General features: G+C 42.7%; 1 protein-coding gene across 2 annotated transcripts; it reads right to left on the bottom strand.

Moving 5' to 3' along the window:
* Nucleotides 1-22: 22 nt before the first annotated feature.
* On the bottom strand, nucleotides 23-21529 carry SDHA (succinate dehydrogenase complex flavoprotein subunit A). 2 transcript variants are annotated; one of them, XM_083407717.1, is made up of 15 exons: nucleotides 21241-21529; nucleotides 15222-15311; nucleotides 14022-14183; nucleotides 13050-13193; nucleotides 12227-12391; nucleotides 10953-11101; nucleotides 9807-9931; nucleotides 7410-7578; nucleotides 6238-6433; nucleotides 5186-5357; nucleotides 4599-4717; nucleotides 3712-3823; nucleotides 2499-2629; nucleotides 1259-1372; nucleotides 23-1013 (listed from the first exon to the last, which is right to left on the bottom strand). In XM_083407717.1, exons 1-15 carry the CDS (start codon nucleotides 21295-21297, stop codon nucleotides 927-929), a joined length of 1992 nt encoding a protein of 663 aa, XP_083263843.1. In that variant the 5' UTR covers nucleotides 21298-21529; the 3' UTR covers nucleotides 23-926. The 2 variants fall into 2 exon arrangements, with proteins under 2 accessions (XP_083263843.1, XP_083263844.1); XM_083407718.1 differs by having other exon boundaries at nucleotides 15222-15308; nucleotides 21241-21497.
* Nucleotides 21530-21538: the final 9 nt, after the last annotated feature.

Below are 21538 nucleotides of genomic sequence, written 5' to 3' on the forward strand. Positions count from 1 at the left end.
TCAGTGAGGGCACACGCTGTACTTATATTCTTGTCCTATTTAATGTGCTGGATTTTTACAAATACAAAGTAAATACATAATATGCACACTCGTCAATGAAATCAGAAAGCAGTTAGGAAAACTTTGTTTCAGATTTTTCAGACGATACTGATACGACAGCACTGAAGCATCTGAAAGAATATCCATCTATACATTGTGACCCTTTTCAGAGACACACTCCAAACAAAGAATGTCTTAAAAAGAATGCCAGATATACAACTTTCAATTCTCAACAGTGTATTATTCACCTAGGTAAAGATATTTAAGGGAGAGAGAGTTGGATTCTTTAAATTTTTAGTGTCTGCCAACAGACAGAAAAGTCCTACCAAGCTGTTATGGATCTGCTATGATATTTGGTTTAGGCTTGACACTGTTCACAACTTATAGCTGCAGCAACTGTGATTTAAATAAGTAATGTGAACTGTAAAATGTAGAGAATTATAAAGTTCTAAGACCACAATCCAATAGTTAAGTGCACTTAAACCCTTTCATTTCAATGGGTGTAAGTACTTCCAACTATTGGATAAATGCTGCTGTTTCTCTTAACCACCATACTGCATTTACTCTTTTAATGTATCGCTCTAAGAAAGTCAATACAAAATTGCACAGTCAAAATAAAGGTAATACATACGAATTGCGTGCAGAGCTTCAGCTACTTAGAGAAACCTACAAACTCAAGCAGAGACAGTATGAGATTACTTTGCTGCATGAGCTCTGTATTGCCATGATATATTAACGCATGAAGCAATGGGCAAGTATACTAAGCTTCCTGGATTCTGCTGCAAATGAAGATTCTCTCAAACTTAATGCATTACAGTTGTCTAGTAGTAAGCTGCATGATGTTCACTTCTGTACCAGGAAACTTACAAGGAACTCAGTGATAGTCACTAGTAGGAACGAATAGCTGGTGGCACTGTTGCACAGTCTTCTTCATTGAGGGTTTTGTCGATTACGGGCCTATAATCCAGAGTAACCTGAAAAAAAACCAGTTGTTTGTCTTTGTTAGAAAGCTGACTACACAGCAAGAGTCAAGCTACAACTTTATTATTTTGCACTTAAAATTAATCAACCTCATTACAATCCAAAAGAGAAATCAAAATTTCCTTAAATTGAGTTCTTTTAGTTGGAAAACAAGTCCCACACTACCAAAAGCAGTATGCTGGATATACAGGATTCCTAATTTCAAAGGCCAAGGTGGGGGGGGGGGGGAATCACATACCTTCCCAGTCTTGACATCTACATAAGAGAGAGTGTGCTTTCTCCAGTGCTGATCAAATGATTTCTTCTGCTGCCCTTGGATTGGTTTGGAATAGTCATATTCATCAATCCTTACCTAAGCAACACAATGTAAGAGTGAGATAATGGCAACAACCCAAAGCTCTGCTCAGAAGATGACACCAGCCATGTGCCAAACAGCCTTAAATATTAAAGAACATTCTAGTTTCTTTAGGAATTTAGAAGAGCTAGAAATGAATATGGAAGCACTACCTATTCTTCTACAAATGTGCAACTCCTTAGGTTCTAGCTTTCATTACCTCCTCAGTGAAACCAGCTTTTTTGTTGTGTCTGTGGACACGCATTGCCTTATCTTTTATTATATAGAGAGATCCTGGATTAAATATTTTAGCTGCATTATAAACAACTGAAATGTGGAAGTGCTGTCCTGAAAGCCCAATAATTCTGATTTTTAAAAGGTGCTGATAGTACCCACAACACTCATTTAGAAGAGATGTCAAAAAGGGCACTGATAGAGACATCTCCGTGAGATTGTGGAGCAGCTTAGGCTGTGCTTCTTTCTTACAAAATTAATTACTGAGGTACCTCCAGTTCAACATGTTGGTACGTGCAATTCTGCTTTAAAAATAAATTGGCTCATTGGCAACGAAATGGAAGTTGGGGTGTGGCTGGGCAGAGATGTGAAAATTTTGCTTTAAAGCTCAAGTGTTTCTGAACCTGGCCCACCCAACCCCCTTAATCTTCCCCAGCCCCAAACACTAATAATGTATCACACTGATTAATATGCACATATGCAGTCACATGTAACCTGCTGCTACAAATGTAAGCATTTGTAGACTGGAATACTTCTCCAATACCGACATTAGATGTGGAATAAAACAGGAAAATTCTGATGCTTCTCCTAAAACCACACAGGGAGATTTGTCCTTGCAACAAAGAAGCAGTCCTTTCAAGGTTTTTTTCTTTCCAAATCAGGTTGGGAGTACCAGGGGTAGCAGCAACACATATATACCCAATATGTTTCAATGAGAACTGTTCAACACACTCTGGCTGCTCAGAAGAGGAAAGCTCCATTTGTCTCAGGATTCTGCACCTTCCTGGAACTGTGGCCACTATTTCCATATGCCATTCCTCTTTCCCCCTCCCCAGCCAACATGATCAATGGTCAGGGATGGTGAGAGCAGGGGTGGGCCACAGATGATGCATAAAGAAGTTGTGCATACCTTAAAATCCTCCCTAGCATGAGCACCACGTGACTCTTTCCGAGCCTCTGCACCATAAATAGTTTGTAAAGCACAGAGCATTAGATTTTGTAGTTCCAAAGTCTCCACCAAGTCAGTATTCCAGACAATACCTAAAGGTACAATGAAATGTTAGGGGCATTTCAGCAGTCCCAATATACAAATCAGACAAAAGCACAACTCTGCTTGTAGACCAAGGCTGCAATTCTATGCACTCTATCCTGAAGTGAACACTTGCTTCTGAGAAAACATGTCTCTGTGGGTTTCTCATATAAAACTGTTTGAGTCATGGCCTGCAAAGCTGTCTTGCATGCAGCTTAGAAACTATAACAATTGTGTCAGTGTCATGAGCCTGAAGTCTGTGCTATATTCCTAGTTAAAAATGTGAAAAAATATCACAGGAAAAAGGGCAGCACTCTCCCCTCTGCTCTCTTCCCCACTAATATCAGGGGGGAAATGACAGAAATACAAGAAAGTCATTAATTCAACTGTACCACCGGTGCTTAAATATATGTGATGAAGGCACCAGGCAAGCCTTCCTGGAGAGAGCATGCCACAAACAGGGAGGCACTGAGGAAAAGGCCCATTCTTGCGTTGCCACCCTCCGGACCTCTAATGGTAGAGGCACACAAAGGGCCTCAGATGATAACCGCAGGGTCTGAATCAGTTCATACGGGGAGATGTGGTCCTATCATCTGTGATCAGATGGAGTAACATAATTTGTCTGACTGATTTACCACCTTACAAAATAACTCTTCCAACAAGGCAGAATGTATTGCATTTGAGTGCACCGATAAGCACAGAAATGAGCACAAATTAAGTTCCAGCTAATTTTTAAGCTAATTATTAGACCTTATATTTACAGAGATGACCTCTAAGTATGTAGACAAAGCCTGGTGAAATTCCACTTTAGCTAATGGGGCCTCCTGCCGCCGCCGTGCCGTCGGAGCACAATTTCTGTTCTCATCCTGAAGCAAAGTTCTTAACCTGAAGCACTATTTCTGGGTTAGCGGAGTCTGTAACCTGAAGCATATGTAACCTGAGGTACTACTGTACTTGTTTTTAAGTCAAACTGACGTTACATTTCTTAACACCAAAGTTCTCTGAACTGCATATGCTGATAGATGCCACAATCATTTACTTGCACACCTCTAAGAAAACGCCAAGCTTACAATGCTACATTCAGACAGTCTACCTCTATCGAATGTCTTCAGATCATCCATGCTGTTATAGAGACTGCTAATTTGCTCACAACCCTCCTGTAGGACAGGACCCGTACGGAACACTGCAGCATGGGTTTGCATTGTCTATAAATAGAAATTGAGAAACAATACATTGATTGGAAATTCGAAGAAAAAATTAACCTCCTACAGCTGCCAGAATGTTCAGTTGTCAAAATCTGTTTGAATACACCCATATCACTTTCTACAAACCCTCAAGTCCATATTCATGTGCAGTAACACCATTGTCTTCGGTTAAATCACCCTGGTGCCTAAGCTGCCCTGGCTAATTCTTAATGGCTCCATCACTTCCAAGAGAATTTACTCTGGGCTGCAATATGTAACCATTAACACATATCAATACAGCCAGCCTGCTATCTTTCATAATCTGTATAAATCTGAAATACTCTGAATGCAACTCTACCTATGTATAAAAAGGAAGGAGTAGAGTGCTGAGGTTCTGGACATGAAAGCAAATTTAACTTGAGAAGTGCAACAGCCCTTAGGGATGGAGTGTAGAAGCAGGTTCCATTTGCAGAGGAACATCCTGTTTGTATTCTGAGCACAGTTTACTACAACCATGTGAAGCAACTTAAGCTGAAAGTTAAGGAAGGTCACCTAGGAAGCTTTGCACCTGAACAGGAGTTTCAACCTAGGTTTCATGGGTGTTTGCCAACTTTTAGATCATGAATGGATAATCAGCCCCTCCATCTCGAAAATACCAGAGCACAAAATTTTAAAAAGAAGAAAATCATTTTACAAAGGCCAGAAATCCAGTTTTCAAGTCAAAACATTATATATCTGTTTTAGCAATTCACATTACATGTTATTAGCCTAGCCTCCAAGCAAACCTTTTATATACCTTTTGCATATTAAGTCTCAGATCCGAAGTTCTTATGCTTCCATTGGCAAAGCGCAGTTTGTCAAGATTTGCTACAGATTCTTCACCTGCATTTGGTTTAATTGACGGAACTGGTTCTCCTAATTAGAGTAGACACAAGCATGATTCAGCTAAAGTTAAGTCTACAAAAATTAGATAGCAGTCAGGGTGAGGGGGGAAGGCAAGGAACAAGAGGAATATATTGCCAATCAGTAATTCCATTATTTCCTAGTAAAATTCTCAGTGCCTGCCCAGCCCCTTCTGATAAATTTGGTAGGAAGGGAAATATTTTTTCATAGGCATTAATAGAGTTTCTTGACCTTGCTGTTGCCAGTCCCACTTCTCCATGCAAGCCCCAATTCCTCAGCCTTTCCCCTGGGAAGGAAAATGTGGAAAGAGTGGTCAGCCGCTCCCTGCTGTTTGAAGGTGCCCCTGCTTGAAAGAGCAGCACCAACCTCTCCTGAGTAAAGGGCTGGTTGAGAGCATGCTGGTTTGGGCTCTAATGCTCAAAGGCACCCAGCCCTTTCAAAGCCTTTCGAGGGAAATGAAAAACAAGCAAGGAGACCTACCAGGTTTGCAGGATTCCGCAATGCTAAGAGCACACGCGCGGCCAAAGACCACCAAATCTAAGAGTGAGTTTGCTCCAAGACGATTAGCGCCATGAACAGAGGCAGAGGCTGCTTCCCCACAAGCATACAAGCCAGGTACTATTTGATCTCTGCCGTTTACATGAGTAATCACCTGCCATTAAAAATAAGTGTGAAATCAATATAAGCATGACAGTGACTCTATTCACACACTGCTCACATGAAGAGGGCAAGTGTGGTGACAGAGGTAATGGGACCACGCATTTACCCCACTCCAAAAGTCACCCAGCTCCTCCTGTTCCTGGCACTGTTATGTTCAGCATAACTTCATGTGTGGAGAAGACTTCTCACTGCAGAAAGATTCCTGCATGATTTATAACCCTGATTATAGTGGGTTCTAAAACCATGCAGAGATCCTCCATGGACAGAGAAGTCTCCCCAATGCAGAAGTTAGTGAGAGCACAGCAAAGGTAGGAGCAAAAGGAGCTACACAGTTTTGAGGGTGGGATACACACAGTCTTTGTCACCATTTTTACTACTGACTTTCTTGTAGTTATTTTTAAAAAGCAGTTGGCTAACACAAGGAGTGAAGGTGGTGATGGCAGAAGGCAGAGAGAGAAGGGAGAACCGAAGACCACAGGCCAAATTAGGTCTGCCAGGCCTTGGAGGTTGGCATTCAGGCCATTTTGGGCTAACCAAACCTACGTTAACAAGGGAAAATGTCACAAAACATCATGCTCAGGAAAGGTGGACCTGGTTAGCCCTGAATACCTGCAAATTCTTCATTTGCATTCCTGGCGTGGAGATGTGAAGGAAGAGCCAGGGCTACAAAGGAAGAATCTCCCTTTGCAGCTACAGCTTGAACTTTTAATCACCTAATGTCAGGTGACTAACAGGAAGGCAGACCCGTCCACCTGTCAAAGTGGGCTGTGAAGTTGCTATTTCTTCACAATTATATCAATCAGTATGCAGAAAACACCCACAATATTCAGTTTAGAATACTTCCTATTTGAATATTACTTCTGGGAAATTACCTGTCCTTTGTAGTTTGTAGGAATACCTCCCATATTGTAATGAACAGTGGGCAGAACAGGAATGGGTTCTTTAGTAACATCCACACCAGCAAATATCATAGCAGTTTCTGAAATCCCAGGAAGACGAGTTGCTAACTGCTGAGGTGGCAAATGATGCAGCTGCAAATACACGTGGTCTTTGTCAGGCCCACATCCTCTGGTGTTAAAAGGAAAAGTGTTATAGACACACATTTTCACAGTCCTATCTAGAGGCAAACTTTTAAAGTCATTCATCATCTTATATAGGAAGCAAAACAAGAACAGCTCTCTTGGTGACAGGAACTAGCCATCTTTTTCAACCCACATTTCACTTTCTATTTACTAACAGTTCGTAAAGTTTAAATAAATAAAACACATTTCTTACAATTAGGTCTCATATGAGGTAGCAAGTCTGAGGCTTGCCCATGTGCCCCACACCCCCTTCTTCCAGTCTGTAGGTCATAAACATCCCTACATTTGTACGCACTCACCTGTCTCCTAAATCCTGGGAAGAACTGTATTGCCAGGAGGACATGTTCAGTATGGTCTGAGTGAAATACTATTATTCTTTAAGATAAGGTAAAGGTAAAGGTACCCCTGCCCGTACGGGTCAGTCGTGTCCGACTCTAGGGTTGTGCGCCCATCTCACTTAAGAGGCCGGGGGCCAGCGCTGTCCGGAGACACTTTCGGGTCACGTGGCCAGCGTGACGAAGCTGCTCTGGCGAGCCAGCACCAGCACAGCACACGGAAACGCCGTTTACCTTCCCGCTATAAAGCGGTACCTATTTATCTACTTGCACTTAGGGGTGCTTTCGAACTGCTAGGTGGGCAGGAGCTGGGACCGAAAGACGGGAGCTCACCCCGCCGCGGGGATTCGAACCGCCGACCATACGATCAGCAAGTCCTAGGCACTGAGGTTTTACCCACAGCGCCACCCGCGTCCTTTCCTTAATCCTGGGTTCCCAGAAGCTGTTGGACTACAACCATCCCCCATCAGCACTGCAAATGGTCCAAGATAATGGGGGTTGTGGTTCAACAACATTTGGGGAACCAAGTCTTTAAGATACTGGATTGGTCAATGTTTACAAACTGAGCAATCCCACATCTTCTATAATCATATTTGAAAGGTAGCAGTTACAGAAAACCAGACTAACCTTCCTTCTCGGATCTCAATAGTCATTGAACGAGACACAACATCTCTTGAAGCTAGATCTTTGGCAACTGGTGCATATCTCTCCATAAACCTTTCACCTTCACTGTTAATCAGAATGCCTCCTTCACCACGGCAGCCTTCTGTAATAAGGCAGCCAGCTCCATAAATACCTGCAAAACAAGCAGTCACTACATTATAAACTTGTTAGGGACTATATTTTACAGATGTTCCTCAATGTCATAGTACTAGAATGAGACACCAACATTTTAATATCCAATATAGTGTATGTACCAGCTTCAAATCTTGGCTTGATAATCAATCAAGCTTGTTCTTTGAATGGCTTTTGAAAAGCCAGCATTCTCTCACATCTGCCAATATAGGGATAGCAAACTACCAACTCTACAGGGCTCTTGAATACTGAAGATGTATGGGAAGTACTTTGAACACCTAAAGCAGGATATAAACACTTCTGCTAGCAGAATATTGGTTGCAATCCTTCCTTCAGTGAAATCACTCAAACTTGTTCTCTCTCTTTCCACAAAACACTATTTTACACTTAACTGGAGACTGGTGGTATTTTGTTGCATCCCAAATAAATACTAAAATATGGCAGAGAGTATTTCACTCTCCTAAGACATTCTGCTGCTGATTCTAAGGCTGCCATTCTTCAGTGGAATTCTCTAGCATGAGGCTGCCAAGATAGCAAATCAGAAACTAGTAGAGTATTATAAAAATCAGACTCCATTATGATTTAGGTTAGCTTTCACTTTATGCAAAATAATTAATGCCATTTTTCTTGTTATGACATTTGTTTGTTGTTTTATTTACCATGAATGGTTGCTTTTGTGAATATGCTGGGCATGCTTCCACTTTTGTAGGGCTCTGAACAGAAAATGACAGCTGTACTGCCTTGGCTTTTAAAAGGTTTTTAATTCCAAAGTACACAAGCTCTCCATATTTACAACTGCCAACAGAAGATGCCACCTTACGCACCTGACAAAACAAGTACTAGCTCACAAAAGTGTAATCTTTAGGGTAGTACAGAACTCTGCTACAACAGATTAACTTGTCTATCCCTTTGAAAGTTGACAGAATCTGTGGTGTAGAAAGAGTAGGAACTGGCAGAGGCAGAGTTTCAATCTTGAGATATAGCAAGTGGCTTAAACTACTGTATATTATACAGTCACAAGGCTGCAGCTGGTTCAGAATATGGCAGCTCAGCTGTTGAGCAGAGCAGCCAGAGGGCCAGCAACAATTCTGACAGCACTGCACCAGCTGCCAGAAATACAAGGTGTTGACATTGGTATACAGAGCTTTAAGTATACAAAGACTTTCTCTGTATGTCCCAACACACAGTTTATGATCAGAGAGAGAAGCTCTTCTTGCAGTATCACTGCTGTGGGTGGCTAGGAGGTTGCAAAGGAAAGAGAGAGGCATTCTGCCTCTGGAATTTCTTCCCAAATCAAGTCTGGCAGTTCCCTGATTATTTTCAAAAGGAATTTGAAGACATTTTTATTTGTACTGTATACGCTTTTGGAAGCGGATAATTACATACAGATAGTGCTGTTTTTATAACTCACATTTTAATTACTACTTATCACATATGGTTTCATTGGATTTTATGATAGCACCCTCTGGGCACTCTTCAGAAAAGAAGATCAGGATACATAATACAAGACACTTAATAAATACATTAAAGTATTTCTAAACCTGCTTCACATTTTTACATTTACATTGGGGTTACGTTACGAGGCACTGCATGGCTTAGTGAAATCACACTAAGGCACTGCACGGCTTAGTGAAAAAGACTGCAAACACTCTGTTCTGCCATTGCCCCACCCCATTTTGTGACGTTTTCATGATTTTTTGAGCCACTTCTGGGTTCAGCATGATGCACGCATGCATGGTCACACTTATATCAGATGTGCCTAAAACAGTCACTGCCTGTATAGACATTTTTCTTAAATGTTTCCAAGACAGTCATTATCTATAGCTAGCCTCTTCAGACAACCATTTCTCATCTACTTTCTAGGAGGGATCTATTGTCGTTGTTTCTCATGAATATGTCCCTAGCATGAACAAGCTAAAGATGTATTATACTTTTTCATGGTTATAACACAGGCAGAAAGCTATCAGTTGCTTTAAGAGTCAAAAGACAGCTCCAATAATCAGATATACAAGCTTGTGTAAATCCTTTTAATCTGATGGAACTGTCATCCAAACTACGTACCGCAAGAGAGAACTACTCATCTGCCATGAGAAAGAAGTTCAACAGCTGTAGGCTGCTCCAATCCCAAATGCCCACCCTGGATTTAAAGGTTTAATGAGGTTTAATTTAAAGGCTAAAGAGTTTCACAGTATCCTTAGTTGTTTGTAATGTTATAGAACATCATTTTACCTGTGGGATGGAACTGCACAAACTCCAAATCCTGACAAGGCAGACCAGCCCGTGTTACCATTGCTGTGCCATCTCCAGTACAGGTGTGAGCAGATGTACAGCTGAAGTAGGTGCGCCCATATCCTCTAGGAAAAGAGCTCATTATTAGTATCTGGCCAGTACATTTCACAAACACAAAGAAAACCAACGATTTCAGCTGCATACACTTACCATGGAAAGCCATGGCTAATGATTGACCATAACGTGCAGATTTCTCCTGATTCAGTTGCTCGACTACGCGAGCAGGAATAATAAACCTCTGTTATAAAAATCAGGTATTTTTGCTTTCTCTTTAGCTAATTTAAGTTGGTGGGTTAATTTTTCTCCCATCACTATTTGCCACAGTTCTCTGTACCAACAATCCAATGTCAAATACACTGCAGTTTTTCAATTTTTTGTTATCACCCTGCAAGCAGCCATCAATATGAATACTATTTGTTCCGCAGGTCTCACTTTCTCATTTTGTTCTGCCCAAATTGTTAAAAGAGTTAATGTTGGTGTGCGATTTTTTTTGATGTGTGATATTTGCCATTTCTATAAAAATATCATAATACATATATGTGATACAGAAAATGGCCACCATACACACACACACCCACACACACACCCACACACACACCCTGTCAATTACAATTTCTCCAACATTACATGTTTAGGAAGATTATATATTGTATGAAATTCCTACTTTAAAGTGTAAAATATTCTTAGAGTAAAAGTCTGACTTCATAATCTTTTGTAAGCAGCCCCCATCTCTGCATTCCCTTTCATCTTTGCAAACAAAGTGTTGGGAGCATATGTTTGTTGACATGAAGTCTGATTTCCCCCTCCTATTCAATAGGAAAAGGGAAAGAATTGTTTAATGGGCAGGATGCAAGGCTCACAGTATTAAGGGCAGGGAAAATAACCCAAAGGGAGGAGGGTTTGGAGGCTTCCCAATGAGTGTTGGTGGAAACACACTCTCTCTCTCTCCGTGGGGGGGGGGGGGGAGAGAGAGAAAAAAGGATGACAGCAATAGACTCCTCCCTGATCTAGCCTGAGGCCAGAATGACAGACAATTCCAGGAAGTACATTCACATATCATCAGTATGAACAGCTCATTAATATTACCCAGTGGCGATAATCGTATTTTTTGCTCTTAAACGATGTATGGTTCCATCTTCTATACAAAGTGCAATAACACCACAACATTCTCCATTTTCCATAAGGAGGTCAAGGGCAAAATATTCCACAAAGTAACTCGTGTCATATCGAAGAGACTAAAGGGGGAGAGGGAAAGAATCATGTATTATTATTATTATTCAACAAGGTTTTTGGGATACTCTATGAGACTGTAACCCTGGAAGCAAGTCTTTACTAATTTTAATTTGTCAGAACCAACCTATTTTAGGCAGTTCATAAATATCACTCCAGTATGATAATTCCATTAGTCAGGGATGATGGGTTCAACAATACATGGAGAGGAAAACATGGGCTACTCTTTTCCTTGTGGATTACCTGTGCCAGGAAATGGACAGGGAGAATGCATCTCATGCTTGCTTTTTTGATGTTTTAAATTTTGTAGTATACTACCTTCTGGGTGCTCGCCAATAGCATAAAAGGAAGCTTATAAAATATTTTTTAGAACAACACCATTTGTCAATGAAACACAGAAAAACACATTTGTGTAGGGCGATTCATGAGTGCTGCTGTATGTAGAAATGCACGCTGTGACGTTAACATATGAGAGTGCTGGAGGTGAAATAGTTAAACAAGTTACCCAATCAGAACTCAGGGGGGTGGAGTCAGAGGGATCATAAAACCAGCTCTGGGAGGGGCGGAAGGGGTTCGTTGGGAGTTGGGTGGTTGGTTGGAGTGGGAGTGAATTGGGATAGAGTCTGTGGGTAGGTTGAGTTAGTGTAGCGAAATAAGCTGAGTCAGGAACAGTTAGGAACTAGGAAGACAAGGAAATATCTGAGAGGTGGTTTAGTGAGTGAGAGCAGGTAGTGGAAGTTATAGGTCTGGATAGGCACCCCATGATTGTAATTGACTGATACCGTTTATAAATCCACACGCTTGTTAAACTGCAATAAATAAACAGTAGTTTATGTTCCAATTTAACCGTGGCTGGACTCAGTATTATACCAGGTAGGGCCTGGGTGGTGGCAGCGAGAAATAAAGTGGTGGCACAGGGATCAATAGACGGTAAAACAATCAGGGACCCTGTGTGATCGCCACACATGCCTCCTGTTTGTTTTTTCTGACTGTGCAGAAGACACATGGATGTGCTGGCTAAGAGTTTTTCTGAGTCAGTTACTGATAGGAGTGCAACTATCAATTTCAAAAGTGATCCTACTAATTAAATTCAGTGATCTTGATTCTCTGCCCCACCAGCATCTTCTTACCCGGCCATACAGTGTGTGAAGCAGAGAGTGGCCTGTCCTATCAGCCACACAACAGCATCGATGAGCTTGTCCCCCTTTCCCAAACTTTAGGCTCTGTCCTCCAAAGGCACGCTGATAGATCTTCCCATCTTCCGTCCTGCTAAACGGCATGCCATAATTCTCCAGCTAAGGAATCCAAGTGGAACTTATTAGCTATTTAACCATCAGCATGAAAACAAGGAAAGTCTGCTTTACACATATTTCAATTTTAGAAAGAATCTGCCATGTGAAAACAAAAAAGTTAACTTAGGCTAAATAAACTTTTGATTTGCACACACTGTGTCCTAGTTTCAAGATTCTGGCTTATGAACATTTGGGAACTTTCTAAAAAATTGGGGGAAATTAACTAGATCGAAGCAGGAGACCTCCATCAGTTAATGTGAGTTGTGTGCAATCTCCAAGCCACTGTAAGAAACTCCTCCCTCTGGAACAACTTTGTTGAGGCTCAGAGAAGTTGGCAGTGTCAGCATATTCACAGCTGTAATGTACCCTATAACAATTTGCCAGAGCACCACATTCTGTAGAATGAAGTAATACTGTACCATCTGACCTTACTATGAAGCAATAGAGTTCTGGAGCAGTTTACAGAATCAGAACACGCAAATACAATGAAACAGTGCAATCTTCACTATGAGAAAACTTAGAAAACTGGTTTCTCCTACAAAGAAAAAAATGGTTTTGAACATACCTCAAGAGGAGGTTTGTTCATTTTTCACAACTGCTATAGTAGTCAGTCATGAAAGAGTATTTCAGAAAGACTCATTTTATATGGTGCTACTTATACCTCGATAACTGAAGCAGGAGCCTGTTCTGTCATATAATGAATCGCATCCTGGTCTCCCAGCCAATCAGAGCCTTTCACAGTATCATAGAAATGCCATCTCCAGTTATCCTCTTCCATATTCCCCAAAGCAGCATTGATTCCTCCCTGGAAATTAAAAGCAAACATTTGCTCAAATGCAATACTTAGCAATCAGTTCCTTTATAGTTTAATCTAGGTATGGCTTTTGTTTTATCCATGGCTTCTTCCAGCATCTCATTCAGTGCTTTATCACCAAGCAGTTTATGACCATAGTACTGGAAAGGTTAATCTTACAGCCTGCATCCAGGTTCAGTGTTTCAACCACTTCATTCTCCTTACCACTCCATTAAGACTGCAATGGGTGCATGGCTGGAATATAAGGGTTCAAGCAATCCATAAATAGCTTGATATATTTCATTTGCTTTGTGAAGAGAGTATGGAATAATTTGTAACTGTAGTATTATCTCATCTGATGTTTTAGGTAATAGTAAAAATAATGGATTATACACCCCAAACTCGTGTTTTAACAACATAGCAAAGTATGCCAAGGAAAGAGATGGGCTGGAACCTTCTCCCAGACATGCTATTTTTCTAAGTGAAGAGGGGCTTTTTGGTTTGTTTGTTTGTTTGTTTGTTTGTTTTAAAGGCAGAATAGTGAGTTCCGTGACCCCCACATGCAATGTGAAGTGGTAGAGTCCAGACACAGGGTTGCCTCTTTGAGAACTAGGCCTAAGAATTTTTAAAAAGAGCAAAACAAATATATGAATGCACTTGAGTTGCATTCTGCTTATCACAATTTCAGTAACAGAGTTTATGCCCACAAATAGCAGATGGGCTCATTGGTTCTATACAATGTAACCCAGTGTACAACACCCAAATCTAGACAACACGCAGCTTGCTCCATTCACTGTCTATAGTCTATGAACCACAAATTGGAATTGACTGGCCTCTTACCTGTGCAGCAACGGTATGGGATCTGGTAGGGAACAATTTTGTAACACATGCTGTGTTAAACCCAGCTTCGGACAAGCCAAACGCAGCTCGCAAACCTGCACCACCTGCACCCACCACAACTGCATCAAATTCATGGTCCACTACAGGATACTGTGTTGAAATCTGGTTGAGAAAAAAATATAAATGAACAGGCACATCATTTGCAACACCTAGCAAAATAAACCATAGAATAATTATAATGAATATACACGTACACGTAGAGAGCACCACACTGTATTAAAAAACAAATTTCAAACTCTGTAGTTAACGCTGCCCACTGTTGATTTGTGACCCTCCATGCTTTGGTGAATCAGGAGCAAGCAGTACGATCAAGTGCCCAGTCCACTCTTCTCACGCATGACTTAATCAGTGTTAGAAATTCAGCTATATAAGCTAATTGCCAAATGGCACCTTAAACCTAGGTTACAGTCACCGCAATGCAATGTCTAGGCACCATCCCCCCCCCCTACAATGAGTTCTATTATTATTATTAATTTCATTTCCAGGCCGCATTATATTTTAAAGAAAAAATTCTCAAAGTGGTTTACAACACATCAAAACATCAAATAAAACAATTAAACAAATTCAAGCTTCAAAGAAAATATTTCATATCCTTCTCCAAGTGACATTTTGCTTTCCTTGTATTTATTTACCTACTTAAATTTATATAGCTGCCCCATAGCACAAGTACTCTAGGAAGCCAGAATGATGTAGTGGTTAGTATGCTGGATTAAGCCCTAGACCAGGGTACAAATCCCCACTCAGTCATGAAGCCTGGGCCAGTCACAGCCTCTAAACCCACCACAGGGTTGTTGTAGGATTAACTGAGGAGTGAACTATGCACCCCTTGGAGAAAAAGCTGGGATATAAATGTAATAAATAAGCTCTTTTGCTTACCTGCTTAAGAAAGCTGGAAGGGCCAGCCAGATGGAGATGTCAGTTGCCAACCTGGCATCCAGAGATCTCCACATGGTTGCAACTGGACCCGCGCCAGTGGCAAAACGCACCTGACGCATGGCTAATGTCTAACGCTGGCCTTCATACAGACTTCCGCAACCTCGCGCCCTCAAGATCTTATGGAGGACAACTTCCAGCACAACCAATGGTTGGGGAAGGCTGCTATTAGAATATGTCCACTATGCCAGACAAGTAAGAACTTACTGAATCAGATACTTTGGCAGATGCACTTTTCTTTCCATAAACAGTGAAGTGAAAGTTGCGAGAGAGTGCCTGACAAGCTGCTGGCCCCTGCTGAAGCAAGACAAAGGAAGTGTTATAACTTATGTGATACAACAGTTATCTACATGAAGTACACCTTATCCTAAGCGTTCTAAATTATATACTGTAAAATGTTTAATATGAAGTAAATGCATACTATTCCAGGTTACAAGTGGGATTTCTCACCTTTTTGTGGCATTTTCCCCCTGACACACAGAAACTAACCAGGTATAGTTTCCACACAATTGTCAAGAAAATATTGAAAAGGGAGATGGGCCTATACGTAGAAGTGACTGTCATGAATTTATTTCAATCTTCTTTTTTCAATGAACAGCATCAAGATTGCCCAGGGAAACTTGCATATTATGGTTACAAAGTCTAGCCAGAAAATACCATATCTATTACTGGGCATCTCCTAAACCCAGGGACAGTCAATGCCATGCCCTCCGTCATTCCATGCAAACACCTGAAACTGATGAACAAAATATAGGCAACATTCACACCACCACTTTTAATCACTATAATTACCGTATTTTTCGCCCCATAGGGCGCACCTAGTTTTTTTTTGGGGGGGGGAATAAAGGGGGAAAATTTATTTTCCCCCCCCAGGCGTGGGGCTGGGGCGGGGGAAGCCCAAGCTTCCCCCGACCCCAGCCCCCAGAACAGGCTGCTCTCCACAAGCCGTGGGAACCCTCCCACCGCTTGCGGAGAGCTACCCAAAGCCCGGGGCACGACTGCTCAGGGCACCCCAGGCTTCGGGATAGAGGCAGCTCTCCGCAAGCGGTGGAGGGCTCCCGCGGCTTGCGCAGAGCCACCCGAAACCTGGGGCGTGACTGCTCAGTGCGCCCCAGGCTTTGGGATGCAGGCAGCTCTCCGCAAGCCATGGGAGCCTGGCGGGAACTCCCGCGGGCTCCCAAGGCTTGCGGATAGCTTCCTGAAGCCTGGAGAGCGAGAGGGGTCGGTGCGCACCAACCCCTCTCGCTCTCCAGGCTTCAGCGAAAGCCTGCATTCGCCCCATAGGACGCACACACATTTTCCCTTCATTTTTGGAGGGGAAAAAGTGTGTCCTATAGGGCGAAAAATACGGTACATTTTAAACAGTTGTGGTTCTCTGGAAGTAGGATTGATTGTTAAATCACTCTGTTAATCGTAGCTCAGGGAGACAAATAGGGACCTTCCAACAAATCTCAATATCCTTAACGAAATGGTTTCCAAAATGTAAATGTGGCCACAATGTAACAACCGGGGTTGGTTTTTGCATAGTCTCAATTCATAGATCAAGTTTGCTATTATGTTTTACCACATCATCATATTTGCTCAGATAAAGTTAGCATAACTTTACTTTGTTTTATTGCTTAAAAGTAATTCACAGGAATGTATAACCGTACAGAAAAGCAAATCATTAACCTGCAATTAAGCTGTTCCAAGCACTTTAATGCATTTCTGAATTGCCCTCTTTTTCAAAAATCAAACATTGGCAAGAATTAATGTAAAAGAGCTCAAGGATAAGCTAACTGTCTTCCTTCTTCAAATGTGACTTTACCTTTTAAATTCATTATTCACAGACTGGATAGAAAGACACTCTGATTCTATGTATATATGTATATATGTTCCCTTTGAAGGGAAGGAAAACCCTTGTGAAAACCTCAACTGGTTGACACAGAAATATTAGAATATTGGATCCTCTCCAAACCTTTTGTAGGATTTTGTAGTCGTTTTGCACGGCTACCAAACTGAGTAATTGCTACATCAAACTGGGGTTCGTAGGTAACACCCAGAAATCCAACACTGTCCTAGTCACTACGAACTGGTGCCATGTTTCATAGCCATTTTGTAGCATTTGGTAGCTTGAACCCTGCATTTTGTAGGGCCCCCAAAATGGAATAACTGATATTCAAACTGGTATCCTAGGTATCCCCCACAAACCCCAACATTGTCCCATCCACTCTAAACTGGTGCCAAAGTTCTGTAGTTGTTTTGTAGGGATTCTGCAGTGAAAAGCCCACCTTTGGCAACACCGCAAAAAAGCACAGTAACTGATACATCAAACCAGGGTTCCTGCTTAACAAAACTCAAAATCCAACACTGTCTGATTTACTCCAAAGCAATGCCAAAGTTTTGCAATTGTTTCGCAGCCTTCTTGTAGTTAACCCCCACATTTTGCCAATCCCCAAAAGTGGGTTACTATCTTACTCCGTAGTTAATGAAACTACACCCAGTTTAAGTAGCAATTCCTCAGTTGGGGTGGGGCAGACCTACCAAACAAAACCCTACAAAATGTCTACAAAACTTTGGCACCATTTTGGAGTGAATGGAACAGTGTTTGGTATCAGGGAAAACCTATGATCCCTGGTTTGAGTATCAATGACTAGGTTTGGGAGCACTAAAATGTGGGATTCATGCTACAAAACCCTACAAACGATTTGCAGGGAATCTCAAATTTTGTGGTTCATAGTTAATGAAGTTCTAGATTTCTCTCTGCTCAGGGCAAAATGCCCTTAGATAGTAGCCCTGTAATAGCAGCTGAGGGTGGGAGAGGTTTCAGCATTCACAAAGAGTCTACAGCTATTAAGCAAAACAAAGTGGCAGTATTTCAACTGCCAACAAGCATTTCAGCTTGCTTTACAGTAAGCACAGAATTTCCTAAACATGTAACTGGTTGTGGAATAAGAATAACTAAAGCCTCCCTCACGTTAAAGAGAAAGCCCTAGTCAACCTTGAATCTAACTTTCAGCTAAGAATGAGTATTCATTTAAATGGTAAAACAAGTTTTTCCACCCCCCTTTTGTTCCTTCCAGCATTTGCAAATGCGTATGTTAGTAATTCATGGCCTTATCAAATAGTTAGTTAATTAGTTCATTTATATACCGCCCTTCATCACAAGATCTCAGGGTGGATCACAGAATAAAATACAAGACCAAAATACAACAAAACAATAACCCAGCTTCCAACTTTTGTAATGCTTCCATTGGTATCAGGAAACACATGAGAAGAAACAATTTAGATGACAACTTCTCAAACTTCAAGTAGAAGCTCAGCAGTTGGACTTAAAACTGCTTCATATTGGCCACTGAAAGATAACCTTTCAGTCCTCAAGGTAGTTTGGGTGAACTGCCCCACACACCTACTTTATAAGGAGCATTTTGGGTAGTGTGGATGTGACACAAATGAAATGTTAAGTGTAGTTCTGATAGGGGACCAGTTTGGAAAGTCTTCTTAATACACCTTCTCATAAGCCCTATTTGACTTCCACAGCACTTGTAAGCACTGCCCTGCCCCTCAGAAACACAGGGCAAATGTCTGAAGCAGGGAGACTCCTCACTTCATGGAGGCTCCCTTCACAATCTAAAATCCTGCAAAATCAAGGTTTTTAGTTGCTCAAGCAGTCTCTATGAGTTGAGGAGGCTTCCCAATGCAAACCTTTGCCCTCAAACTAGTGGAGGGCTGAACAAAGAATAAGGATGATGCGCCAAAGGAGGTGGGGCTTGGCAGCACTGCCCCTCACATGGGACACTATTCCCCACCTCATTGTTTATCAATGACCTGATTTGCATCACTGTAAACCATAATTTAAATAAAATTCAAACTATGGTTTAAATTACTTTTGAGCAGCATTCACCAGCACAGTGCATTTTCTTGCTATAAAGGTAAAGGGACCCCTGACCATTAGGTCCAGTTGTGGCTGACTCTGGGGTTGCGGCGCTCATCTTGCTCTATAGGTGGAGGGAGCCGGCGTACAGCTTCCAGGTCATGTGGCCAGCATGACTAAGCCGCTTCTGGCAAACCAGAGCAGTGCACGGAAACGCCGTTTACCTTCTCGCCAGAGCGGTACCTATTTATCTACTTGCACTTTGATGTGCTTTCGAACTGCTAGGTTGGCAGGTGAGGGACCGAGCAACGGGAGCTCACCCCATCGCGGGGATTTGAACTGCCGACCTTCTGATCGGCAAGTCCTAGGCTCTGTGGTTTAACCCACAGCGCCACCCACATCCCGCATTTTCTTGCTAAACCATACTTTAAAAATAAGAATGGTAATGCATATACTGGGCTGCTGCTTGAATTGGTCCCTCAGTTAATGAAGCCAGGTCTCAAGCAGAAGTGCCAGACTGGCTTGGTGTTCCCCTACAACTGTGGTGGAGGAACCACAGGCCCAGGGACCAAATGTGACTCCCTAGGCATCTATAGCCAACCCTCTGGACTCTGTCAAGACACTTCCGCTCTCTCCAAGCTGCACTTCTCACTGGCCCTGCTCCACATACTACCTTTGAGTGCTTTTGCCTGGCTAGACTGTAATGCAAACAGCAAGCTACAGTTTGCAGCAGTCGTGGGAAAAGGCAAATTCCATACCAGGGATCATTAGGAAAGGGATTGAAAATAAAACTGCTGGTATCATAATGCTGAAATCTATGATGCAACTGAAGTTGGACTGCTGTGTACAATTCTGGTCACCTCACCTAAAAAAATGATATTGTAGAGTTGGAAAAGGTTCAGAAGAGGGCCACCCCAATGATTCAGGGGGAGGGAGCAAGTGCTTTATGAAGAAAAGTTGCAGCATTGGGGACTTTTTAGTTTAGAGATAAGGTGAGTAAGAGGAGATACGATGGAAGTTTATAAAATTATGCATGGCATGGATAAGGTAGATAGAGAAAAGTTCCATCTCTCATAATACCAGAACTTGTAGACATCCAATGAAACAGAATGTTTGGAGATTTAGTCAAACTATGGAACTTGCTCTTGAGGAGACAGTGGCAGCCACCAACTTGGATGACTTTAAGAGAAGATTAGACAAATTCATGGAGAAGGAGAGGGCTGCCAATGGCTACTAGCCATGGTGGCTATGCTCTACCTCCACAGTTGGGGGGGCAGCAATGCTTCCCAAAACAAGTTGCTGGAAACTGCAGGGTGGGAGGGAGAAGATTGCTCTTGTGCTCACGTTCTTCCCATAGGCATCTAGTTGGCCACTGTGAGAAGAGAACGCCAGACCAGAAGGGCCATTGGTCTGAACCAGCAGGGCTATTCTTATGTTCTTATACAGATGCTTCAGCATCAAGAGAAATGGATGACAAGAGCTGTTACATAAAACAGAACTTCAAGGGACACCATCTAATTCACCCCCAAAGAACTGGTGCACCTGTAATCATTTGTACATGTGCCAAAACTAGCTGAGAGGCAGCACATGGAGATCCGCACTGATCCTTGCAATGTTCCCTAATTGTTCTTATCCTACGATTGGAAGATTACTACATGATCTTAGAAGCGTGGCACCATCTTAGAAGGCTGCGACTATAATGAAGGGAACCTAAGCTGCCTTTGAAACGACCTCTTCATCTTCACGGGCTGTTGGGGGGAGGGGTTATGCTTAAGATTTATTTTTAAAGGTCTCTCAAAGTATGCCATTCACATTATTTATGAGGACGCATAAATGTTTCGTAACTTGCTATGACATGTGACCCACGTGGATCGCTCTGCTGGTTTGAGTGTGGTGCTGATAATGCCAAGGTTGCAGGTTCCCTACTGGGGCAGCTGCGTATCCCTGCATTGCAAGGGGTTGGACTAGATGACCCTCAGCGTCCCTTCCAATTCTACGGTTCTATTATTCTGTTTTAGCATAATACAGATCTGTCTATATGGATTATACATGTGAGGAAAAGGATGGATCTATGTGTCTATGAGAGAATCCGCCGCTCCCCGGGTGACCTTGAAGGCCAGCCACCCGCCTCCCCCTCAGGCTAGCCAACCTGGCAGGGTTCTTAGGAGGATCAGGGCCAGGGGCGGGGCCTGCCTAGCGCACCGGGGTTATTTGGGGAGCGGGGGAAGGGCGGCGGTGCGGAGCTGGCGAGGCAGCCGGGCAGCTGCCTGTGGAGCCGCGGCGCCGCCCTCTCCCTCGTCGTCTCCGGACGGGAGAGCCGCCCCGCACAGGACTCTCCTCCTCCTCCCCCGCAGGCTCCCACCGCGCACTTACCGCGCGGAGCTGCCTCAAGCGCCGCAACGCCTGCGAAGCCGCCACTGCCGCCGCCATTTCGCACCGGCCCTCAGAAACTAGGCCGGGCCGAGAGCGGGCTCACTGCGCCTGCGCACGAGAAACGGGGGAAGGTCGCCCTGACCGAACAATTGTCGAGGAACCAACCAACCGGAGAGGGGGGACAAGCGGGAGCTTTCAAAGGCACCTCGCGGTCTAAAGGAACAGAGACGCGAAATGCCTTTCTCGCTTCCCCCAAAGAGGAAAAGTATGTCTGCCTAGTGCTCTTTTGTACTCGAAA

This window comes from Podarcis tiliguerta (assembly GCF_965153285.1).
Source record: "Podarcis tiliguerta genome assembly, chromosome: 13".
Lineage (NCBI taxonomy): Eukaryota > Metazoa > Chordata > Lepidosauria > Squamata > Lacertidae > Podarcis > Podarcis tiliguerta.